This window comes from Psammomys obesus, unplaced genomic scaffold (genome assembly GCF_907164565.1).
Source record: "Psammomys obesus unplaced genomic scaffold, mPsaObe1.curated_primary_1811, whole genome shotgun sequence".
In the NCBI taxonomy this organism is placed as follows: domain Eukaryota; kingdom Metazoa; phylum Chordata; class Mammalia; order Rodentia; family Muridae; genus Psammomys; species Psammomys obesus.
The window spans coordinates 18,578-44,660 of NW_026595373.1; the positions used below are offsets into that span (position 1 = coordinate 18,578).

General features: G+C 43.3%; 1 protein-coding gene across 2 annotated transcripts in view; it reads right to left on the reverse strand.

Annotated features, from left to right (window-relative positions):
* Positions 1–307: 307 nt before the first annotated feature.
* The window catches only part of Gdpd1 (glycerophosphodiester phosphodiesterase domain containing 1), a 40,802-nt gene continuing 15,026 nt past the window's right edge, over positions 308–26,083 (reverse strand). Inside the window, exons 3-10 of one of the 2 annotated variants that reach the window (XM_055619235.1) lie at positions 23,270–23,405; positions 20,664–20,709; positions 13,028–13,146; positions 12,226–12,315; positions 8,575–8,708; positions 4,629–4,688; positions 2,002–2,053; positions 308–1,714 (exon numbers count right to left, since the gene is read on the reverse strand). In XM_055619235.1, the coding sequence (XP_055475210.1) occupies positions 1,592–1,714; positions 2,002–2,053; positions 4,629–4,688; positions 8,575–8,708; positions 12,226–12,315; positions 13,028–13,146; positions 20,664–20,709; positions 23,270–23,405 (760 nt within the window). In that variant the 3' untranslated portion in view covers positions 308–1,591. Of the gene's footprint in view, positions 1,715–2,001; positions 2,054–2,978; positions 3,719–4,628; positions 4,689–8,574; positions 8,709–12,225; positions 12,316–13,027; positions 13,147–20,663; positions 20,710–23,269; positions 23,406–26,083 lie in introns of those variants that run through there. The other variant, XM_055619236.1, reaches the window with a different exon arrangement.

Sequence of the window (26,083 nt, forward strand, 5' to 3'; positions counted from 1 at the left end):
ATTAATGATTTTACATATTGGAACATACTGACTTAACTGCTTGTGTGTTCACGTGTGTGTACAGGAGCGTGCGTGCACGTGTGTGTGCGTGTGTGTATGTGTAGAGGGGGTGTACATGTGTGCCACAGCATTTATGTGGAGGTCAGAGGACAACTTTATAGAGTCAGTTCTCTGATAGACAGAACTCAAGTTACCTTTACTTTCTTTATGCTAGTGAGAAATCTCAGGGTCACTCATTCGCCAATCACCTCACCGACTGAAACAATTATATGAAACACACTGCGTGAAAGAAAATCAAGATCCTCACTTTGTTCTTGGAAAACTTTATTACAATTTAGACAACAGAGCAACAGACGGGAGAGTAAGGCTGTCCTTCATAGCTGTACTCGGCAAACCCCACGAGGGCCGAGATTTAGGTAAAGACGTTTATCAGTTTATACTATACTTAACTCCCGATCTGAGATCAGGAAAATTAGTCAAAAAGGCTAGAGACAGATTTGCAGGAAGCCACACCAGAAGGCAGAGGAAGTGATATGTAACGCTGGGTAAGTCTGTCCTGATTTGACCCTCAGAGGAGTGAGTTCCTGAAGACCCGGAGCCCGTGGCTCACACCACAAATGCCCGCAACGGAGCTGCGCTTCCGGCAGCCCGGGCATGACAGGACTGCCGTGCCACTGACAATCCAGACGGAGGTTCAAAACAGTCTAGTCACACCTCGAGGACAAGACTCGTGTATTTCTTTAGGGGAAACATAAACACCGTGACTAATTGGATCTTGTCTTATTTTACAATTATAAATTCTACTTTTAAGGACATTAAAAACAAATAGACATGATAGCACTGTCAAACACCTGAAAAAAGGGCTCCAGACAGAATGTCCCCATTAACCACCGCAGCCCAGAAGTCTGTCTCAGTGTGCAGATCTGACTTCTGAGTAAGAAACAAACTGTTGCTTACTTGGATTTGCCTTCTGTTAACAGTGCACACCCTGCCAGGGAGCTGTGAGCATCTGCTTTCAGGTTCTTCTTCCGCTGTATTGTCCCTTCAACTAAAATGCACTTAGACCTAACCAGACAATCCAAAAATGCTATAATGACCTTCAATCATTTTCCTTTTTATTAAAAAAAAAGAAATCTAAAGACAGGGTTTCACTATGTAGCCCAAGCTGGCCTCAAACCCATGATCCTCTCGCCTCAGGCTCTTGAGTGCTGGATCACAGGCTCTCGTCACCATGCCCCGCTCTGGAATCTCCTTTTGCCATAGTTGATCTTTCGTCAATTTGGCCTCTAGTCTTTGATTTTAGGTGTACAATAGTAAAATACTGCATCATGTACAGACATCTTGATCAATGATCTCAGAGCCAGTCATCTTTCTAAACAAGTTGCCAATGTGAAATATGCAATATTGTTGAAAATAAATATACAGTATACAGAAGTTTCTACATTCCCACACAGACTTAAAAATGAGGTAATACAAACCTAACTGATGAATCCTTTTATCATTCTGGAAATCTCAAGGAAACCATGGTGACTCGCCTTTCCTCAGATCTTTTCATGTCCTACCTCCTTTGAATTTGGAGTACATTTTTTTTTTATGCTGAAAAATTCTTTAAGAAATCCTTGAGCTTTGTTGGGTAGTCTGTCATCACTCCAGTTGCTCCCAAATCAAAAGCTCTTTTGTACTCATGTTCTTCATTTAAAACCCAAATGTACACCTGGAAATTGGGGTATGGGAAGTACAAGAAGAAAGGTTAAACAGAAGATGCCTTTCTAGCTACCCGCTGTGGTCGCAGCACACGGACAATGCACCTTGCGAAGGCTGTCATTTCTGTCAGATCTACACTGCCCACCCCTTGGACCTCGGCTGCCCTGGTTTACACGGGAGCCGGCTGATGACTGACTGATCACTGACTGCAAACACACGGGCCTCACTGCAGTTGTGGCATCAGAAGGGGCCCAGACAGAATTAAGCCCTGCATAATGCAACTGTGGCCGGACTTACTTGGATGCCCCGGGCCGTGAGGTGGTCAAATAAAGCTTTCCGCATTAATAAGCTAGAGGGAAAGAAAACAGCAGGTTCAGACATCTTAGTCACTAGGATTAGAATGAACCTTTAGTCTTCTCTGTCAGTTTACAGGGTTTAGAAATCTCTAGTTTAATACAGGTGCTTCAGCAACACAAACAAACATCTCAAGCCATAATGACTGTTAACACATTGACTTTCTCTCTTTCTATGAAAAAAAAAAAAGATTTTCCAGTTTCAAATAACTGTAAAGTTTACTTTTAGATTACAGATCACTTAAGCAAGATGAAAACTAATAATACTGGAAAATTACATTTGTTATAAAGATTTTATTTCAATTATGTCCATATGCGTGGTGTCTCTGTGTGGACGCATATGGAGGTCAGAAGAGGGAGTCAGATGCCTTAGTGCTAGAGTTACAGGCAGCTGCAAGCTGACTGACGGGGGTTTTGGGAACCAAACTCTGTGCTGGAGCAGTGTGTATCTCAACCACTGGGCCGCTCCTGCAGCCCCTACAGATTTAGCTATCCGTTTATATGTATAAAAGTGATTAAATAGGAAAATCTAGCAATCATGAACTTTAACACCAAATAAAATGTATTTTTGAAAACCAGAAATTAAGCCAAGAATAAAATGCAAACACCCCCTCCCAAAAAAAAAAAATAGACCCCTGTGACATACAGAAAAGATAGAACTAACTCTCTAGCCGATCATGGTGGTGCACGCCTTTAGTCCCAGCACTCAGGGAAGGCAGAGGCAGGAGGATCACTGTAAGTTTTTAGGCCATCCTGGTCTACAAGGAGAGTGCAGGATAGCCAAGGCTACACAGAGAAATCCTGTCTAAAAACAAACAAACAAAACAATAAAACAGAGAGAAAAAAAGAAAACACGGACTTTTCTAAGACTCTCTGGAAGAGAAAGTAAATAATAAAAGGCTGTGTTTAGAATACTAACTTAAGCATTTAAGGCTCCATTTGAAAAACAAAAATATGAAACACTTTGTTGTTGTTTTTAAAGTACTTTTCTACTGAGATTTGGTTATTTCATTTCATTTCCGGGACTGGAATTACATAAGGTTGTGAGCTGCCATGTGGTGCCGGGAATGGAACCCAGGTCCGTCTAGGAAGAGAAGCCAGCGCCCTTAACCACTGAGCCATTTCTCCAGTCCCTGTTGTTTTTAACCAAAATGAAACTCAGCACTTGTGGAAATTAAAGTCCTTTCCTTAAAACAGGCATCAGGACCCTGTAGGGAGGGCTGCATGTCAGCTGCTGTCAAGTTTTTGGCGCAAATATTTCTGAGAAATGTACTCGTAGGCACGCCCACTTCTCTTCACCCTGTATTGTAACACGCACGTCTCTCCGCCATGTTGAGCTGTGGGTTTGTGGAAACAGCAAGGAAGCAGAAGGGGAAGGCTAGCCTTTGCGACCTTGCTGGTAGCTGGCTGTGTGGCCCTGAGTTAATCACTTGAGTGGCTGGACGCTTGGCTTTCTCGTGAAGGTAGAACACTTCTCCTGGCTTTGTAACTAGGCCAGTTCAGGTGGTTTGCTGGGATCCACTCGCACAGCAGGTGCTCAAGTCCTGGTCACAAATGACGTGGTACAGTGTGGACCGACTGTACCACGTTCCAGCGCAGCATCCGATAACTACAGCTGCAGGACCAATGGGGTGGCCTGGGGGGGCGGGGAGAGCTTTATCCTTGTTGTGGAAAGAGAGAAACAACTCCTCAGAGTTGCGCCTGGGCTTCCACACGATGTAGCACAAGCCACACTCCCCAATGCACACAGAATAACTTTGTTAAAGTATTTTTTAAAAGGTCAGGCATGGAGGGGCTGGAGAGATGGCAGTGGTTAAGAGCACTGGCTGCTCCTTCAGAGGACCCAGGTTCAATTCCCAGCACCCACATAGCAGCTCACATGTCTGTAACTCTAGTTCCAGGGGATCAGGCATCTTCACACAGACATACATGCAGGCAAAACACCACTGCACGTTAAAAAAAATAAATAAACGGGGAAGAGGACTGGGAGGGAAAGAGGGAGGTGAAACTATGCTCAGGATGTAATATATGAGACAATAAATTAATAAAAAATAAATAGGGCTGGAGAGACGGCTCAGCCATTAAAGGCTAGGCTCAAAACCAATAAATAATGAATAAATAAATAAATGTCATTATATCAAGCAATCAATCTATCAATCCCTAAACAAATCTTAAAGAAGAAAAAGCCAGGCATGGTGGTGCAGGCTTTTAATCCCTCCACTGGAGCATAGAGGAGGAATCTCAGCGAGTTCAAGGCCAGCCTGGTCTACATGGCAAATCTTGGTGATCTAGAGATGGCTTGGCAGATAAGAGCACTCGCTACTTTTGCAGGGGACTCAGGCTGATTCCAGTCACCCACACCAGGCCGCTGTGGGTTGCAAGTTTACAAAAGGTCAATGTTACAAGAGGTCCAATGCTCTCTTCTGGCCTCCTCAAGCACAAAGCATGCATGTGGTACACAAATGTACAAGCAGAGGTGCACGCGCACACACACACACGCGCACACACACAATTAAAAATACTAATCTTAAAATATAGAGAGAGAGCCATTGTAGTAATTAAAATACTTACGTATCAGAAAGCCAGATGAGAAACTTATGACCTTTGGACATAGTGTTCGGTTCTTTTAGCCTAAAAGAAGTCAAAGACTGAAGTGTGAATTAGGAACACAGAATGTATTAGTGTGATAACCATGACAAATCTAAACTGAAAACAGTGCCTATATGTAGAACGGAAGGCAGAGGCAGGAGTTCCTGTGAGTTTCAGGCCAGTCTGCTCTTCATAGTCAATTCCAGGACAGTGACAGCTACATAGTGAGACCCTGTCTCAAATAAAAAATAAAAATAAAAATAAAATAAAAATAAAAAATACTTGCCAAAGGGTGAAAATAACAGAAATTTGGTTCTGTCCCCACTGGTTTTAAGCTAACTTTTACTAAAACTATACAAAGCTAAACAAAACTAAGGACAAATTTATCTCCCAGAGACCTGGTATCCTAGGCGTCTCACACCTTGTACTTTGTTTTGGCGTATCCTTTTACTTCTGTTCTGTCTAATAAAATTTAATGTGGGGTAGATTCAATGACATAACCAAAGTATAGAGAGATGGCTCAGTAGTTAAGAGCACTGGCCAGTCTCACAGGGACCCAGTTCAGTTCCTGGAACCCATATAGCACCTCACAACTGTCTGTAATTCCAGTTCTAGAGGATCTATAGCTTCTTTTGGCCTACACAGGTACCAGACACACATGTGTACAGATTTGTGTGTATGTATAATATCCATACAGAAAAAAGATAAAAATTTAAGAACAACCAGGTGGTGGGAGCTCATGCCTCAAGACAGGGTCTCACTATTTAGCCCTGACTGGCCTGGAACTCCGTATGTAGACCAGATTAGCCTCAAACTCACACAGATTCCCATGTCACTTCCTTCCTGGTGCTGGCACCAAAGATGAGCACTGCCATACCAGACAGACTGCTTCTAATCCATAGAACAGTTTTTTTAGTTGTTTGTGTTTCTTGGTTTTTTGAGACAGGGTTTCTCTATGTAGCCCTGGCTGTCCTAGAACTCTGTAGAGCAGGCTGGCCTTGAACTTAGAAATCCACCTGCCTTTGCCTCCCTAATGCTAGGATTAGAGGTGTTGCTCACCACCACCTGGACCAATTTTTGTTTTTAATAGGAACTCTTGGAATAATGTTTTCTCTGACACTGGCCTAGATGGAAAGTTCTGGTAAAAATTTCAGGAATCTGAGGGATTCATATCTCAAATATTAATTACCTCACTTAGATGCAACTCCTAATTATTTTGCTAACTGTCCTGTGTGCTGTGCACTGCATACAAATAGAAACACAAATAGCAAATAGAAATAATATTCCGTGTCTCAAGTCATGACCACTGTGTATATGTGTGTGGCATTTGTACCTATTCATGTGGGTTTGTGCAAGTATATGTGTACACACGCAATGCCAGAGGTTGACATGGCGTCTTTCTCCATCATTTTCAACCTCTTTTTTTTTTTGAGACAGGGTGTCTCACTGAACCTTGAGCTCACTGGTTCGGCTGGCTCAGGTCCTCACGCTGGCACTGCAGACAGTTCACCAACAGAGCCATCTCTTTAGCCCTTATTCTCACTCCTTGAAGCTGAGACTTAAGGCCGCAGCGTCTGTGCTTCCTATGTTTGCATTTTGATATCATTCACTTCCTTAAAGAGCGCACGGAGTGACCTGGAGAACATGGTGCCCTATTCTAGAAGGAACGCAAACACACGTCAGTAGTAAACGTTTCAGATCTTTTTTTTTTTTTTTGTACAGCAAATGAAAACAGTTTCTTTGCAGACAAGTGTTTTTTTGAGCAGGGTGGGGTGGCGCATGCCTGAAATCCCAGCACTCTGGAGGCTGGGTGAAAGCACCGTCATGAGTTTAAAGTCAACTGGGCTACAGTAATGAGGGGTGTGTGCGTGCATGGGTATGTGCGTGTGCATGAGAGAGAGAGAGAGAGAAGGGTGTTTTCACTTGTTCTGTCTATGAAATGACCATGAAGACTTTTAACAAATGTAATCGAGAACTGAGAAGTCCACCACTAAGACAATCGAACAGTGAAGGGGACGGGGGCGGGGGCTAAGCACAAGAATCTGAAATGGGCCATGGGGATGGCTCCGGAGGGCGCTTAATGCCAAATCTCAGGACCTGAGTTTGGTGCCCAGGACCCAGGCGGTAGAAGGAGAGAACTGACTGCTGACATACAGATGTGCGCGCACACAATAAATCAAAGTCAGAAAAGCTCAGCTGGGGGTGATGGAGGTGTGCCCAGACAGCACAGTGCTTATCCGAGCCCTAAACCGGGAGCCAGGCACAGTGCTGGGCACTTCGCAACCCTACTGCTGGGGGGCAGAGACAAGCAGACACCTGGGGCATGCTGGCCAGCTAGCTTAGCCCTAGGCCCCACCCCATAGGAGATCCTGCCTCAAAAACAGGAGGGATGGCTCCTGAGGAACAATGCCAGAGGTTGCCCCCCGCCCCCCCCCCCCCGCTCTCATACACACACACACACACGAAGAAAATATAATCTAATTTTATTAAGAAGTTTTTGATAGAGCCAGGGGCGAGGTGGCAAACACCTGTGGTCACAGGGAGGCAGAGGCAGGCAGAGCTCTATGAGTTCAAGGCCAGCCTGGTCTACAAAGAGAGTCCAGGACAGCCAAGGTTACAGAGAGGAACCCTATCTTGTAAAGCCAAAAACAAACAAAAAAAGAAGCTTTTGATGTCAGAATTCTTTTTTCTGTGTTTGTGTGGGAGACTAAACCCAGGGCTTCATGTGTGCTAATAAGGGCTCTACCACTAAAACATATCCTAAGTCCACAAACAGCTGTTCTTCCTTCCTTCCTTTTTTTTTTTTTTTGAGACAGGGTTTCTCTGTGTAGCCCTGACTGTCCTGGAATTCATTCTGTAAAACAGGCTGCTGGCCTCAAACTCACATATCCGCCTGCCTCTGCCTCCCAAGTACTGGGATTAGAGGTGTGCACCACCACTGCCCAGCTATTGTTAAAATGTATTCTTTAAAAATCTCCTATGTAGCCAGGCGCAGTGGCACACTCCTGTAAAAGCAAACAAACAAACAAACAAAAAAATCATCCAGTGTATATTTTGATCATATTAAATCCCCACAATTTTTTTATCCTACTCCCACTCCCTTTGAACCATTTTCCCCCCCGATAAGCCCCCTTCCCCCTTCTTTTTTTTTTTCTTTACTTTTTCGAGACAGCCTTGGCTGTCCTGTACTCATTTTGTAGACCAGGCTAGCCTCAAACTCACTGAGATCCACCTCCTCTGGCTCTCTGAGTGCTGGGATTACAGGCATGCACCACTGTGCCCAGCTTAAACTCCTTTCATGGCCCCTCTGGTTTTTTTAAACTCAGTTTTTTTAGGGTTGCTTACATGAGCGTGGGTACGGAGTTACTGACTAGAACACTGGCAAGGTAGCCGAGGCTACGCCACCTAGGAAAGTCTTCCTCTCCCTCAGAGGCTGTCAACTGCCTATAGCTCCTCAGCTGGCGGTGGGAACGGTCCATTTCTTCCTATTGCTATTTGCTTTAGTCTGTTTTACTTAGGTCTCAGTTCTAGAAGCACACAAGCCCAGCCCTGGTATCTACAAGATACCAGGTATTCTTAGAGACAGGAGAGCAATGGGCACTTGGAGAAAGAGGTACTTGGATGGGAGAGGAAGCTGAAGAAAACCAAGAGCAAAAACTCATTCCCACAGAAAGGAATTCAACCCCCTCAATCATCATCTAATCACCTCCAAGAGACCCTACCACCACTCAGCACGGATGAGACCAACCCCAAGTTTAGGGGAACCACAGCCACAGCTGAGGAAGAGCTGGGAGAAGCCACAGCCAGCATGTGAAAGGCCTGCATTTCTTCCCCAGCACCAAAGAATCAAACCATGGTGGCAGAGATGAACGTAAGCCATTACTTGAGCATTCTGTAACAGTGACTGGTAAAAAGCATAAGGACTTACTTCAGTATGATAGAAGGCATTGGAATCTCAAAAAACTGTTCTCGAATGGGCACAAAGGGCAGGAGGCCGGTGAAGAAAAGGCCAAGGATGAGTAGCACACGCTGCAGGCTGAAGAGTATGGGGATGTCTGAGTTCTAAAACACAAACAACACTAAGTGTCACTTTAGAAATCAGGATCGCTTTATAAACCTTAGAAGATATTCCCCAGATTATACGTTGACAAGCGTTCTCTGAATTATGACTATTCATTACAATAACAACTCAGAATTCTATAGCTAGTCTAAAAACCAGTAAGGAATGATTTACTCTGGAGCCCCGTGGGGCAATGAATGTCATTAAAGTTTTCTCTGTTGCTTCTGTAACATGTCCGTCTGTTGGCTATAGTGTGAACAGCTAGAGACTAAACCAGAGACTAGGAAACACATCAAAACAACAGCAAAAGAGGGAGGACACAGGAAATATCTAGTAATGTGGACGGACAGCTCCGCAGCTCCAGACTGGAGTATCTAGAGTGCAGACAAGCACATCAGCTGCAGCTGTTATGGATTGAACAGAGAACATACAGTGTGACGGTGCATGCCTGAACTCCCAGCACCTGAGAACAAAGGGATCCCAAGCTTGAGGCCAGCCTGGGATAGATGAGGCCCTTTTGTAGAATGAATGAATGAATGAATGAATGAATGAATGAATGAATAGAATTTTGTGAGTTAGAGCAAGAATCTAACTCTTACTTACAAGTAACAACAGACTCACAGGAAGTCACAAAAACAGCAGAGTGGGATATGTTCTTGCCTCGGCTTCTCCGGAAGGTGACATGTGATAAGACTGTATTAGAGGACCAAAGCCAGTTGACACTGATGTATCGGCTTCATGTTAATTAGGTGACAGACTTTATTCAGCTCACATCATTTTTTGGGGGTTACCATTTTTAACCTGCTTCCGTTCGTGTGTGCTCATGTGTTTTAATTCTGTGCGATCCATGTACAGATTCTTATAACCACCGCAAACGAGATAGAGAATGTTCTATCAACACTGCCCACTCCCTATCCTCTCCAGGTCCTGTTTCCTGGCAGCCACCAATCTACAACCCACATCTACAGTTTTGAGAAGGTTACATAAATGGAATCACACAGCGTATAATCCTTCTTTTAAAGAAGGGTTTTATTTATTCACTTTTGTATGTGTGTGTGTACCTGTGTGGGTATATCTGTTGTGGTGGTGCTCATACCTGTGTTTGGAGGTCGACCTCTCACCTGTCATGTGGATGCTGGGTACCAGACTCAGGCTTCAGGCTTCATCAACAAGTGATTCCCCAACTGAGCCGCCTCTCTGGCCTCAGCGTGAGACTTTGAGAGAATTATGTTTATTTGTTTAGGGGTGGGGTGTACATATGAGTACCCAGAGGATAGAAGTCAGCCTGCTCCTCCTTCCACGGTCTGATCCCTGCTGAGGTTCCTTAGGCTTGGCTGTAACCATCTCCTACCCTGTCAGCATGCATGATTTTGAGTGTGTTTGTGTGCACGTCTGTGTGTTTGAACCCAAGGCTTTGAGCATTGCTAAGGAAGTGATCTACCACTGAGCTATAGCACCATAACTTTTTTGACTTTTTGAGACAGGGTATTGCTAAGCTTCCCAGGCTGACCTTAAATTTACTCTGTAGTGCAGGTTTACCTTGACCTTCTGATCCTCCTGCCTCAGCCTCCAGAGGAGCTGGAATTACAGCCCTGCACCTCAAACCTGGTTTCTTACAGTAATAATTTTTTTGGATTTTTTGTTTGCTTGTTTGTTTTTTGAGACATGGTCTCTCTATGTACACCAGGCTGGTTTCAAACTCATACCCTGCCTCTGTCCCCTTTGCACTGCGTGTGTTACCATGCCTAGCTTTATTTTTAATTTTATATCTGTGTATGTGCATGTTGGGCACGTGGGTGTTCACGCCACAGTGCAAAAGCGGCAATCACAGGACAACTTTGGGGAGTCGGCTTCCTGCTTCCACCTTTGTATAAGTTTTGGAATAAATGACTAAGATGAAATTGCTGATTCATGCGGTAACTGTACCTTTGGTTTTATTTAAAACAATCCCTCTTCAGCTACTGAGGAAAGCACTTGGACATTCCCTACCAGCAACCCCAGGCAGAACCAGCTGCCTGGCATTTGTATTCCTGTTATTGTTAGAAAAGTTGTGTGATGATTCAGAAATGCCAGCAGCTCAAGAGGCTTCCAGAGTGTTCCCTCCCTGTGGTAACACCTGAAGATAACATTAGACAACGACCGGCTGAGGGAGAAAATAAGACCTGAAGCCACATAGCAACTGACCGGCTCTGTGGTTTCCTTTTGTTCACAGGCTACCATGGTCCCTCACAGCCCACAGTGCATAAATTACTGGGCTTAACGAAGCCTCAGCTGTGCTCTGAGTCAGAGCATGCTCGACCTAGAATGTTTTCTGTTTTTTCTGCTGAGAAGGAAGGACTGTCCTAAAAGTGTTCTTTGAATCTGGTCATTTCTATTGCTTCATGATCTTCATCCCTGCGCTTTGCAATCACTTGTATCCTAAAGAAGGGCGTTGGTCTGAGGGTATAACTCAATGGTAGAGTGGCTTGAGGTAGCAAATGTGTCAGGCTAGGCTGCGTCCCTAGTATCACAAGAGAAATGAATCAACTGTATGCATAAAAATGAAAAGGAATCCTCAGTTCTTAAGACTGTTTTTTTTAAACATTTGAATTCCAAGTTCTATGAGCTTCCGAAAGTTGCTGGAGGAAATGTAGAAAATCATTCCAAAAATAAAGCAAATTTTTACAGACATATTTGCAACCACCGGAAATTTTTCAAAGGGTGAGTGTCCCACTGTATGTACCATGCAACACTCATCACCTTGGTTTGAGTGTGTGGGGGAGAGCAAAAACAACTTGGAGAACTAAATACACACAGAAATTCGATGTGCCAATGAAAGAGACATTACAATACAGAAATTTTCATCTATAACACGCACAACATTCACGGGCAAATCTTCTTAGTATGTGCTAGACTGCTGTGAACTGACTACAACCCAGACAGTAGGACTTAGGTAAACTCCAGGGTAGGCAGACAGACAGGGAGGAGAGAGGCCACGGCTAGGTAACAAATGGCTGGCTCAAGAAACCTGAGGCCTGATCAGGATATGTCACACAGCAGTTTGGGACAGATCAATCTCATATCTGCATGCAAACTGACCAGTCCTAAAGTAGGGGAATGACTCTTCAGGGGCTTTAGCCCCCCCCCCCCCCCCCCCGCAGAAGGGCTTTTTCTAGCCCCGCCCCACCCTCCTTTTGCAGAAGGACTTTTTCCTCTGTTCATCAATTGTGCGGGCTTCCTTGCACTGCCCCCCCCCCCCCAACCCAACACCTTCCTTCAACTGCCGATTCACGGTAGCCTTCAGGTTCTTCCTGTCTCTTAATTCTTTAACTGGTGGAGAAAATGAACCCAATCAAAACCCCTGGACCGTATCATAACAAACATAAGACGCTAAGAGGCAGTCCCTCATCTCTGTAAGCAACTACTGGCTAGTTCCTTCCATGGGCATATGAGCTAGGAAACAGGTGGCTTTTTCGAATTCCTGTTACAGGGACTCATACAAACACAGGGGCAGCGCTCTGTGTCGCTTCTGAAGCTTACCTCCTTGTAACACTTGTCTACTATTTCAGAGCTGGCATTGCCCCACACTGTCAGGTGCTCTCGCTTATATTCCTTTACCAGTTCTGAGACCTGCGTGTGAAAATACAAAATTGTATGCATCTGCCTGTAGGCAAATCTACTTGCACATTTTACTTTAAAAATGGGTTACAATCAATTACCTGCCAAAAGATAGTATAAAATTGTACAAGCTGGGTGCGGTGGTGCAGGCCTGTAATCCCAGCACTCAGGGAGGCAGAGGCAGGTGGAGCTCTGAGTTCGAGGCCAGCCAGTCCAGAACAGCCAAGGCTACACAGAGAAACCCTGTCTAGAAAAACAAAAACAAAACAAAGCAAAAAAAAAGTGGAAAAACTGGTAACTGAATTGAGATTGTTATGAAATACAAATTGTTTACATTTACCACTGTAAGATGAATTTGATAGAATATGACTACTTTGTGATGGGACATAAACCAACCACAAATGAAACAACTTAAAACCGGTGGTCAATTACAGAAATGTCAGATGAAGGAAGCCTCAGAGGGCTTACTGTTACCTCACTCCAGGATAGGCCGGCTCACTCTGAGAACAGGCCACAGCAGTTTCCTCCGTGACCTTTATGGGGCATTACTCTAAACAATGCTGAACCCCAGCACATGTAGCTCCCTTGATCACTATCAGTCTTTCACTCTTCCAACCTTACTCAGCTTTTGAAATCAAACAATGCTGATGCCTGGAATATCACATTTCCTGGGAACTATGACTCTGCCAGGGCTCTGACCTTGCCGGGGGCAATGACTTCGCACCTTCTTAATTAGCGTGTTGTTGTTGACTTTGATGTCGATGTTAATGGGGGTCTCAGGAAAAGCCTCAAATACTTCCTTCAGCAGTGGGATGCGGTTATCTGTTCCTTCACACCTGCAGCCTGAGAGAGCAACATTTGTAAATGCTAACTTCCATTCTTAAAGGCTCAGTCTTACTTTCGTAATGGCTGGAATTTACACTGCATTCTCATTATAGGGCAGTGACAAGATGAGGCAGAGTAGAAAGGAGAGGAAAGTCACGTGAATGCAGCTGAGAACTCAGACTCGTGAGCACTTGGTGGCTTCCTTGTTTCCCCTGTGCGTTATCTGACACACTACAATATAACGTGCCTACAGTTCTTAGTGTAATATTTTCATATCCATGAAAGTATTTTCATATCCATGAAAGTATTTTCATGCTATAATCTGTAATTATGATTTCAATATTTGTTTGTTTATTGTTTTTTTTTTGTTTATTGTTTATGTATTGTTTTTGAGACAAGGTTTCTCCGTGTAGCCGTGGCTGTCCTGGAACTCATTCTGTTGACCAGGCTGACCTTAAACTCGGAGATTCACTTGCCTCTGCGATTTCAATTTTTAAAGTTTTCAAGTTAACTAGAGTCACACGAAGACTGTATGAAATAATACGCACATCTATGCACACTTCGTCTCGACTTCCCAATGGTAACGTCTTGCAAAAGCAAGTACGTATCACACGCAAAACACTGACACAGATACAGACCACCGATACTATTTTCTCACTGGCTTATTTCTTGCCTTTTGTGTTTATGCTCCTTGGGTTAAACCCAGGGCCTCACACATTATAGGCAGCGCTGTACCACTGAGCTACATGATGCTTTAAATGAGCTACCCACTGATGTTTTAAATGTTCTTGGCTTTTGAGACAGTATCTCAGGTAGCTCACCGTGGCCTTGAATTCACTGAGAGCTGGCCTTTAGTGACTGATCCTCCTGCCTCCACCTCCCAAGTGTTGGGGGCTACACATCTTTGTGACCTCACTCAACCTGCCACTAATCATATTATGAGGATTTTTAAAGGTTGAGTAGCTACACAAGAATTTAATTAACTTATTTAAGAGAAGGTCTCATTCTACATAGTCCTGGCTGTCTGTAAACTCTCTATGTAGACCAAGCTGGCCTCAAACTCAAGAGATCTGCCTGCTTCTCCCTCCCTACTGCCCAGCTATTTATTTTGATTTAACCACTCATGAGTTGAGGCTGCTTTGCTACGAGATTATAATTGAAACACACACACGCACACGTGTGTGCATACACACACACAAAAAAAAAATACAAATGAGTATTTTTAAAGATGTATTTATTTTATTTTAAGTGCGTAAGTATTGGGCCTGCATGTCTGTATGTGCACCAAGTGTGTGGCTGGTGCCGACAAAGGCCAGAAGGGGTTGTGGGATGCCTAACGGGAGTTAGAGATGGTTGCTAGTCACCATGTGGGTGCTGGGAGCTGACCCCAGGCCCTCTGAAAAAGCGGCAAGTACTTTTAATCACTCAACCATCTCTCCAGCTTCAATCTGTTGTTATTATTATCAATATAGTTATTCAAAGAAAGGAGTAATAATAATTATGTATAAGGCTGGTTGTGCTAGTGTACACTTTTAAACACTCAGGAAGCAGAGACAGGCAGATCTCTGTGAGTTTGAGACCAGCCTGGCCTACATAGTGAGTTCCAGAACAGCCAGTACTATGTAGAGACCCTGTCTCAAAAAAAAAAAAAAAAAAAAAAAGACAAATGATAGAACTGAATGTATAAAGGTGCTTGCTGTCAAGCCTGACGACCTGAGCTATTTCCTAAGACAAAGTGAGTCTACAAAGTGGTCTACAAAGTGAGTTCTAGTGGACAGCCAGGGCTACACAGAGAAACTTTGCCTCAAAGCAAGAGCAACAATAAAACAAACAAAAAACACAACAATAAAAACAATTCTTGAGATGACTATTTAGCACTTACAACTGAATTTATATTTATCACAGACTACATAAATCATAAAAAAAAAAAAAAACAACCTACATTTAAAAATGGAACATTTGGGTTAGGGAGAAGGTTAGAAGAATCTGTTGGCTTTCAGAGGACCTAGGTTCAGTTCCCAGCACCCACACTGTGGCTCACAACCGTTCATGACTCCAGTTCCAGGAGATCTAACGCCATCTTCTGGCCTCTAAAAGCACCAGGCACATATCCACATGCAGGGAAAATATTCATACACATAAAATAAAATATAAATATAAATATAAAGCCAGGCATGGTGGCACACACCTTTAATCCTAGCACTCGGAGAGATAGAGGCAGGCAGATCTCTGTGAGTTCTAAGCTAGCCTGATCTACCAAGTAAGTACAGGACAGTCAGGACTACACAGAGAAACCCTGTCTCAAAAACAAAAAACACCCCCCCCACACACACAAATAATAAATCTAACATTATTCTTTAATGTGAGGAACTCAGACTAAGAATGGATCAGCTGGTAGTGTTTGCCCAGCATTAGGCTGTGGGTTAGAACACCAACACTGCCTAAACTGGTCATGGTGGTGTATGCCTGTGATCCCAGCTCTTGGGAGATGGAGGCAAATTCAAAATCATCCTTGGCTACACGGCAAGTTCAAGGCTACCCTGGGCTATATGACCTCGTTTTTGAAAAACAAAGGGGAAAAAAAATACCAACCGTTTTTGAGACAGTTTCCCTGTGTAGTCCTGGCTGACCTGGAATTCATTATATAGAAACTAGTCTTAAGTTCTGAGATCCGACTGCCTCTGCCTCCTGAGGGCTGGGATTGCAGGCCCGCACTGTCACTGCCAGGCTCTCTCTCTGTGTGTGTGTGTGTGTGTGTGTGTGTGTGCTGGAGCCGGTCCCCATGGTCCTCACAGGTCCCAGCACCCAATGGCGTTCCCTTTGCTCTGAGTCTGCTGCAGTGGGTGGGTCCCTTTTGTGCGTCTTTCCCCCCACCATCCCTGGCAATCTTGGGGTTTACCCTCCCCAGTGTTTTTTATTTCCATGGGGCACACTCCGAAGTAGCGGTGTAATTTAAAACAAAATTTTTTTAGGTTTATTCTTTATGTGTGTGCTTTGCCTGCAGGCATATATACACACCACACACGTCTGGTGCTCTTGGAGGTCAGAGAATATCTGATCTAAAACTGAAGGTACAGATGGTTGCAAGCCACCAGAGAGGTCTTCTGCAAGAGCACCAAGTGCTCAGAACAGCTAAGCCATCTCTTCAGCGACTCAAAAAAAAAAAAAAAAAATTTTTTTTTATAAACTCAGTTTCTCAGTTGTGCCAGTCTTACCTCAATCTCAACAAACACACGTGGCCGTTGGCCGCCTCATATCACACCACTGAAATGCTGAAAGTTCCCGTCACTGCAGAAGGTTCTACTTGGACAGTGATATTCTAGTTAAGTAAATAACTGTTGTCTTCTAAGTACAGAAAGCTGACATTCAGATGACTTGCCGTGAAACGAGAGCTACCCATAGCCAAGTAAGATGTACACAAGGGACACAGAAAAAGGTCAAACAGACAAAACTAACTTTAGACAAACAAGTGATGTAGATCTGGGCATCACACACATCATAGCACTCAAGAGGGTTAGGGAGGAGGAGCTCAGTAAAACAGCCTGGGCTGTCCAGAGAGACCAAGCGGCAACGAGCCAGCAAGATGGCTCAGCAGGGTCTAAAAACCTTGGCTGGTTGAAACTTGCTGTGTAGACCAAGCTCAGAGACATACCTACTTCTGCCTGGTCTAAACTTTGAATAGTCTAAAATCAACTATGAATCAAATGGCAATAAATGCAACTATGAATCAAATGCAAAATTTTCTGTTTTTGTTTTTATTCTTTAGGTTGGTGGCCCAGGAGCCAGGGGCAAGTAGATCTCTGTGACTTTGAAGCTAACCTGGCCTACACAGTGAGACCTTAAAAAACTTAAAAAAAAAAAAAATCTTGACAGCTGTGTGAAATCTGAGTGCCTGCCACTACTTTTCAGTAACAGGCAGGGCAACCGCTCGGAGGGAGGAGAGGACCGTCTGTCTGAGTGCTGGCCAGGTAAGGTGAAAACAGTGTCAAGTTCCAGCTCCGTCATTTACTTGTTATGTGACCTTCATCAAGTTAATCTCCTCTGTGACTTCAGTTTCCTTCTCTGTAAGGGAAGACAGGCTAGCTGACTTCAGTGGTCTCTCTATTCATAAGTTTAAGATCTTAGGAGGAGACATAAAACCAGGAAATAAAAAGTTTCGTTTCGTTTTGAGACAGGGTCTCATGTAACTGAGGCTGGCCTCCAACTTACAAGGTACAAGGATAACCCTGAACTTGTAGTCTTCCTGTATGGCTTCCCCTGACCCTGAACCGGGATTATAAACCAGTACTTCACATTAAGTTTATTCAGTGCTGGGAAAGTGCTCTACAGGCCAAGCGAAATACCTAACTCCCAAAGTGTTTTTTTTTTTCTTTAACATTTGTGGAGCCTTGCCAGATGCGATGGTTCACATCTTTAATCCCAGCACTTTGGAGGCAGAGGCTGGTAGAACTCTGTGAATTTAAGAACAACCTGATCTACACAGTGAGTTCCAAGCCAGATGATGATGATGATGATGATAAACTCATGGAGTTTGGTTGTGCTCTACTGAGAGCAAAACTAAAGCACGAACATTCAATTTCTATTTTCAGCACTTTAAACTGAATGGAACTACAGGGCTTGATGGCACACACCTTTAGTCCTAGCACTCTGGACGCTGAGGCAGGCAGATATCTGTGAGTTGGAGACAAGCCTGGTCTACAAAGTGAGCTCCAGGACAGCCAGGGCTGTTACACAGAAAAACCTTGTCCCAAAGAACCAACTAAACAAACAAACAAACAAACAAACAAACAAACAAAACTAACCAACCAAAAAACCTGAACAGAACTTCAGAACCTCTTGGCAAGCCCTCTACTACTGAGATACACACACAAACCTCTTTTTCTTTTATTTTGAGATGAGGTCACAGTAACTTGCCAGGCTGTCCTGGAACTTGTTTTTTTGTTTGTTTTTCAAACACACTTTTCTTTTTTGGTTTTTCAAAACAGGGTTTATCTGTGTAGCCCTGGGTTTACTGGAATCTGTACACCAGGCTGGCCTCTAACTCACAGAGATCTGCCTGCAGCTGCCTCTTCAAGCACTGGGATTGAAGGGGTAACCACCACGCCTGGCCTGGAACTCATTTCCTAGCCCAGGCAAGGCTTGACCCTGAGATCTTCCTGCTGAGCCCACTGTGTGGCAGATGCAGCTAAGAACTTCACATCTTAACCTGCGTAAATCCAACCTAACTAATACTAACAGAGGCTCTGAAAGTTTGCCATAAATTACATGAAAAGAGCATTTCCTCAAACCAACATAGATTAAGAATACTTAGGTGAAGACAAATCAAACATATATTAGATTGAATCATACTTTACAAATAGGTGACTTTTCATTTTTATTCAATTATTATTATTATTATTTTTATGATAGATATCAATTATTATTTTTTATTCTATCTTATTTACTGTATGCCTGTGTGTCTGTGGGCACATGTGGGTGGGTGCTGGAGGAGGCCAGAAGAAGCATCAAATCCCTAGAAGCTAAAGATAGATAGTCGTAAGCCAACCACTGTGGGTGCTGGGAACCGAGCTCAGATTCCCTGGGAGGAACAGCAAGTGCTCTTACTTACTAAACTACTTCTCCAGCCCTTTGTTTCATTTTATGTTATAGATAAGATCTCACTGTGGCCCTAGCTGGGCTGGAACTCACAGAGCTCTGCCTGCCATGGCCTCCTAACAGCCAGGATGAAAGGTATGTATTACCTTACCTAGTAACTTTTAGGTTTTTTTCCCCCTGACTTTATTTACCTTTCTTTTCTTTCCTGGGCCCACTCTTCTTTGGTGTTTAATCTAGAGAATATTTTAATATTTATTTTATGCATATGTGTGTGCCTGAGTGTATGTATATGTGCTATATTTATACAGGAGCCTTTGGAGGTCAGAAGAGGCCATCATAGCCTCTGGAACTGGAGGCATGAGCAACCATGTGGATGCTGGGAACTGAACCCAGGTCCTCTTAAGAGCAGCAAGAGTTCTTACCTGCTGAGCCTCTCCAGCCCCAGCCTTTGCTATTTTTGAGAAAGAGTCTCCTTTTCTTCTCCAGTCTGGCTTTGTGCTCCACTTGCTTCAATCTCCAGTGCAAGGATTACAGGAATGAACCACCACACCTGGCCTTCAACTCTAGTGCAACAAGTGTTCTAACCACTGAGCTCTACTACCAGCCCTGTACTGGCTAATTTAAAATCTGTCTTACGTGGTACTGACAGTGAAATGGCTCAGAAGGCAAGAGATGCCTGCTGGCAAGCCTGACTACCTGAGTTCAATACTCAGCTCCTCTAAGGGGAGAATCAGCTCCTCTAAGTTATCTTCTGATCTCTGCATGTACACTGTGACAAGCCTATACACCCCCCCACTCTCCCACCCCCACCCCCACCCCCAACATACCCACACTAGATAAATAAAAATGTAGACTTTCTCACAACAACAAAACAAACAACAGTCAACAGGGTTGGCAGAAAGGATCTTCATATCACATAACTGACAAGGGTTTATGTTCCCAGTATAAGGCACTCAGAAGCTGGGCCTGGTGGGGCACAGAACAAACGAAGCTCTTCAGCTTGAGGCCAGCTTTGGCTACGTGGTGAATCCCAGGTCAGCCCGGGTTACACAAGACTGTCTGTGAGCTCCATGGGTAAGAGCAATTACCACCAAGCCTGATGACCTGAGTTTTAACCTTGGAGCCCACAAGGTGCAAAGAGAGCTCCAAACAACTTCTTCAACCATCCTGTCAGGTCCAGAAGCTCACCATGGCACCGGTGCCTGTGCACAGACATACGGACACAAATACCAATAAACAAATGCTATTTAAAAAAATTTAAATAGATGGACCAGCTCAGTTACAGAATCAAATGTTCCAGAACCAAAAAGGATCTGCAAGAGGCCCTTCCCACTTATTTATTCATTTATTTAATTATTTATCCTTCATTATATTTATAATGGGCAACTACTACAAGTAGTGGCAATGCTATAAAACTTGAGGCTTTAGAAAGACAAAAAAAAAAAAAAAAGGAAAGAAAGAAAGAGAAAAAGAAAGAGAGAGATAAAGAAAGAAAGGAAGAAAGAAAGAAAGAAAGAAAGACGAAGCAAACAGACATGTTTCTGTAACTCCTACCACTCTGAAGGCTGAGGCAGGAAGACTGACTGCTGTGGGTTTGAGACCAGCCTGGGATACATACTGAATTCAAGGCCAGCTGAGATTTAGAGTGAGACTATCTCAAAACACACAGCCTTGCTCTCTCACAAAGTATAAAGTATCTTCAATAAATGAAATTCATATAATTATCATGTTATTTAGTCGTCAAGTGAATTTAAGCAAAGTGATATAGCTAAATCTTTGAGCCAAAAAGTCTCAGAATCAGAGAGTCATCAAAGTTTTAGATTTGTAGGTCAGAGGTCAGGTTAGCGGGCAATACTATTAGCAAGAAAACTACCATGATTCTCAACATAAATGAATATACTTTCACGTCAGCGTCTAAACCATAAAAAAAGAAATGTTACCTCTCTGAAATGGGACATCCAGTTTGCAAAGGTAAGGTGGGAGCTCCTTTAAAAGATATGATTAAAAAAAATTAGCTCTCAAAACCAAGAAATTCTTTAGTGTCTTACATTATGACATAAAGACTTTGTTCTTTAAAGAAGAGAAAGACATAGCATCCATTTAAACCCAACATCCTTTAGCATTTCCAGGGGCAAATTCATGATATAATTACTTACGACCACCTATAAGAAATCTGCACTACTTAAATGTATATACATTTTTAAAGTTTTTGCCTCCTCATTTTTAAAAAGATTTGTTCTTATTTTTAATTATGTGTAGGTGTGTGTGTGAGTGCATATGGGAGAGTGCAGGTGGCCTTGAAGATAAGAAATGTTGCAAGTCCCAGAACTGGTTAGCCTGGGGGCTGGGAAGTGAACTCAGACCTTCTGCAAGAGCAGTCCGTGTTCTTAACCGCCGAGCCATCTCTCCAGGGCCTACATTTGTACTATTATTCTTTTATTTTGTTTTTGTTGTTGTAGTTTCTGAGACAGGGTTTCTCTGTTGCCCTAGCTGTCCTGTAACTTGCTCTGTAGACCACGCTGCCCTCAAGCTCACAGAGATGTGCCCGCCTCTGCCTCCCAAGTGTTAGGATTAAAGGTGTGTACCACCAGGCCAAGTACAGGCACAATTTCTGAGTGCTGAAATTATAGGCATTTGCCCTCACATCCGTCACATTAAAGTATGTGAAACACAACATACTTAACCTCTGTTGAGTGTAAAACTGTAGAAAACCAACAGAGGGTAGCATGTTAATGTCAGTTTTCCTCGGGTGACAAAAGCGGACACTATTTCTTTCTTCCAATGCTGCTATGAACATAGATTATTTGTTCACGTTGTTTTAAATTACATTTAGCATGTGTGTGAGAGTATGAATGTACCACTGTGCATTCACACAATTCAGGGGATACAACGCAGAAGTCAGTTTTCTCCTTGTACCAAACAGATCTCAGGGATACAACTCAAGATTGTCAGGCTTGGCCTCAAATGCTTTCATCCACTGAGCTATCTTACTAGCCCACAATTTTTTTTTTCCATATGACCAGCTTTTGAAAATTGTGTGTGCGTGTGTGTGTGCGCGCGTGAGCATGGATGCCGTGTGTGCCACAGTGCACACGAGATCAGAAGAGAACTTCTGGGAACCAGGTTTTTCCTGCTACCTTGTCTTGAAGTAGGGTACCCTTGGTATTCCTGTTGCCGGTGTGCTCCCGGCTAGCTGGCACCTGATTTTTGTTGTTGTTGTTTTTTCCTTTCTCCATTTTCCATCTCGGGGGAGGAGTGTTGGCATCACAAATGCATGGTACTTCATCTACTTTTTTCTTTCCTTTCATCTGGCTTCTTCTTTATTAAGTGATTTATTTATTTTTATCCTATGTGCATTGGTGTTTTGCCTGCATGTATGCCTGTGCAAAGGTGTTGGATCCACCGGAACTGGAGTTGCAGATAATTGTGAGCTGCCATGTTGAGTGCTGGGAATTGAATTCGGGTTTTCTAGAAGAGCAGCCAGTGCTTTTAACTGCTGAACCATCTCTCATCTGGCTTCTTGACCTGGGCCCTGGAGATCAAACCCACGGTGTCAGCCTTTCCTGGTAATCACTTTTATCTGCTAAGCCATCTTGCTGGCCCTCGAACAGACCTCTAAATGATATTTTCCTACACTGGAAGGCTAAATAAAACTAATTTCTATATTAAACATGATTCAAACGGCAATTTGAATTGTAAGGTAATTTTCCATTTGGTGATGTATAATTTTATCAAAATGTTTGCAGAAGTGATTTTGGGGTTGGGGGTGTAACCCAGTTGGGAGAGGGCTTGCCTGGAGGCATGAGGCCCTGGGTTCTACCTTCAGCACCTGTGTAAACTGGCAGGGAGGTGTGAACCTACAGCCCTAGCATTTGAGAAGTGAAAGCAGCATTATCAGAAGTCCAGGACCATCCTCGGTTATATATGGAGTTCATGGCCAGCCTGGGCTACATGGGACTCTGTCTAAACAAAAAGATGACGCACAGCCCCTCAGACACATTTGAACTATATAAATTCCTCATGGATGCCATGATACTTTAACCTTTCTTCCTGTTACATTTATTTTAATCAGTCATTCTTAGGAGTTTTGTTGTTATTGTTTGAGTGTTTGGATTTTGTTCACTCCCCCCCCCCCATTTTATAAGTATTTTGCCTGCATGTATATCTGTGTACCACTTACATGCCTGTTACCTTCAGAGGCCAGAAGAGTGTGCTGGATCCCCTGAAAGTGGAGTTACTGACAGTTCTGAGCTACCACGTGGGTGCTGGTAATGGGGCTGGGGTCCTCAGGAAGAGCAGCCAGTGCTCTCCACACAGAGCCATCTCTCCAGCCCCTATGTGTTTGCTGTTTGTTTGAGACAGGAGCCCAGACTGGCTTCAAGTCTTTGACAAGCCTTCTGCTTCCCAAGCACTGGTATTGTATCTGTGAGCTGCTCCACCAGCTTAACCATCATTGTTTTCAAAAGTTACTTGTGCAAGTGATATTTAGCTCTTTTCAGATTTACATTACCCTTAAGCGTAACAACACTAGTTTATTTTTACTTACACAGTATTTGAGATCAGAGACATTTACACTGACCCCAGTTGACCTCTTCAGGTTTGCATCATGTGACACTACAACTTGCTCATCTTTTGTGATGTGGCAGTCCAGTTCTAACATATCAGTTCCAATGGCAACTGCACTGAAGACATAAAAGAAAATGGCACTTTGAAACCCAGTAAACATTTACTTTACATGCACCCAAGTGGAAAACTCTTATTTTAAAGTCCAAAGTATCCCACAATGCTGAAATAGCTCAACCACATTTATCATCATTCATCAAAGTGACATTGTGATCTTATAATAAGTTATTAAAATGTTGTGACTTATGATAAGTGAATCATGTTGTTTCTTCCATGGCAGCTATGGTTAATCCTGACATTTCAATACAATGGAAAAAAATACTTGACCAGAAATTTAGAGATTTAGATGGCAGTTCCTGATACATTAGTATAACTTAGGGCAGTCTGACTTTCCTCTGTGGCCTGTATTTCTATTCCTATAAAATGAAAGTATCAAGAATTAAGATAAAGATGGCTCCATCTATCATTTTGATTCAACATACTATTAAGGTGATCTTGTGGTATATGCACTTGAGAGGAGGCAGAAAGATTACAGAATGAAAAATAAAACTCTGACAATGGATTCCAAAGAAAGGGAGACCTAGGAAATGACAATGAAGGAACAGAATAACCAAGCAAACTGTGAATGTCTGTAATCCCAGCACTCAGGAGCTGTAGCAGGGTAAGAAGTTCAAGGTCATCCTCACCTATAGGGTAAAGTTCAAGACCAGCTTAGGATACATAATATCCTATCTAAAAGCAAAATAAAACCAGAAAATAAAAAGAGAAAGGAAGAAAAAGGAATGAATTTTGAGAATAATATATGAAAAGAAATTTGTCAAAGACGTAGAAAAGATAACGAAAATAAGTAAAAATCCTAGAGATGAAATGCAATCACTAAACTCAAGAGAACAGAAAGCTTCAGAGCATCATCAGACTGAAGAATCTTAGACGTAGGACATTTCACTATTAAGGGTTTACAAACCTAAGTGTATAAGCAGATGCAAAACTCCCTAAGGGAAGGCTATCTATCTATCGTGTGTCACACCTGAGCTCATTTGAAGCCGAGGCAGGAGTGCCTCCAGTTTCAGTCCAACCTAGAATAAATAGTGAGTCCTAGAGCAGCCCAGGTACACTGTGAGATGCGGGGTACAGTTAAGTGAACAGACTGTATCTGGCTTGGGTGATGCACAGCACACCCTACTCTTCTAACTTCTTTGCCTGAAAATACAACACACACACAGATAACATACCCAGCATCTTCCAATGCCTGCTTGCACTGGGCTCCATGTACGTGTTCTGTAAATAAGTAAATAAGTTTCTCTTCCCCTTAATGACCATAAAACTTGGGCAGTCCATGACACATCATGGTCAAGGGAGATTCTGCCTGAATTTGTTTTGAGCGCACAATAAGGAAAAACTGGGTCCACGAGTGAATTTTTAGGGAGAATCCTATATTTATCGTCTTCTGTCTATGCATAATTGGGTGTGTATATTATTAAAAGCAGATGCTTTAGTCAGAGAGGGTAGTGCGCACCTTTAGTCTCAGAAGTCCACTCAGGAGGGTCTCTGAGCTCAAGGCCAGCCTGGTCTACATAGTGAGCTCCAGGACAGCCAGGGCTACAGAGAGAGACCCTGTCTCAAAAGAGACAGAGGAGAGGGAGGAAGGGAGAGACAGAAACAGACAGACAGAGGCATAAGGACACACACACACAGATGCTGAGCACAAAGGTGCACATGTGTCATCCCAGCACTTGGGAGGTGAGGAAAGGAGGAGTGCAAGGCCAATTTCAGCCACATGGCAAGTTGAGGGTCAATCTTGGTTATATGAGACCTTGCCACAAAAAAAAAAAAAAAAAAAAAAAAAAATCAGAAAGAAAAAATGTGAAAAAAAAAAAAAAAGAAACAACAACAACAACGCCACTGAACAATGCACCAAACTTCCAAGGGCTAAGGAGACGGCTCAGCAGGTAAGAACATCTACTCCTTGTGCAGATGACCCAAGTTTGGTTCCCGGCACATGAGTGCAGCTGAGAGTGCAGAAGAGGATGCTGGAGGCCCTGGAGCTGGAGGCAGGCAGCTCTGAGGGTAGTCTGCAAAAGCAGTACTGTTAACTCTTAAGGCATTTCTCAAACTCTCTTGCACTGTGTGCAAGAGTGTCTCTGTATATCCAGTTGTTAATTCTATACAGGCAGAGAGATAAGGCCCACCACCGGCCTCATATTTTGTAGATACATATCTCCCTTCACCTGCCTAAGGCAATCTAGAACTGCCTTTGATTGGCTCTAATAAAAAGCTGATGGCCAAGGACTGTGCAGAAGGGGAAGGTGGACCTTCTGTACAGAGAGAGGATCTGTGGGGGTAGAATTCAGATGTAGCAGTGTAAAAGGAACACCCTCCTGGAGCTGCAGAGCTGCAGTGCGACTAAGAAGCTGAAGCCCCAAACTTCTGAACAGGTGATGTGTTGACAGTAAGAGAGAAATAAATATTTAGTTTGAAAACAATAAAGTGAGCTGAGAACAGTGGTGAATGCCTGTAATCCCAGCACTCCGGGAGACAGAGGCAGGTGGATCTCTGTGAGTTTGAGACCAGCCTGGTCTACAAAGCTAGTCCAGGACAGCCAAGGCTACACAGCGAAACCCTGTCTTGGAGATAAAAAATAATAATAATAAAGTGGAGTCTCCAAAGGAAGAAGAGAGTGACACAGATTAAAGAGAAAATATTTTCTGTGTTGAAAAATTGGAGCCAGGCATGGTGG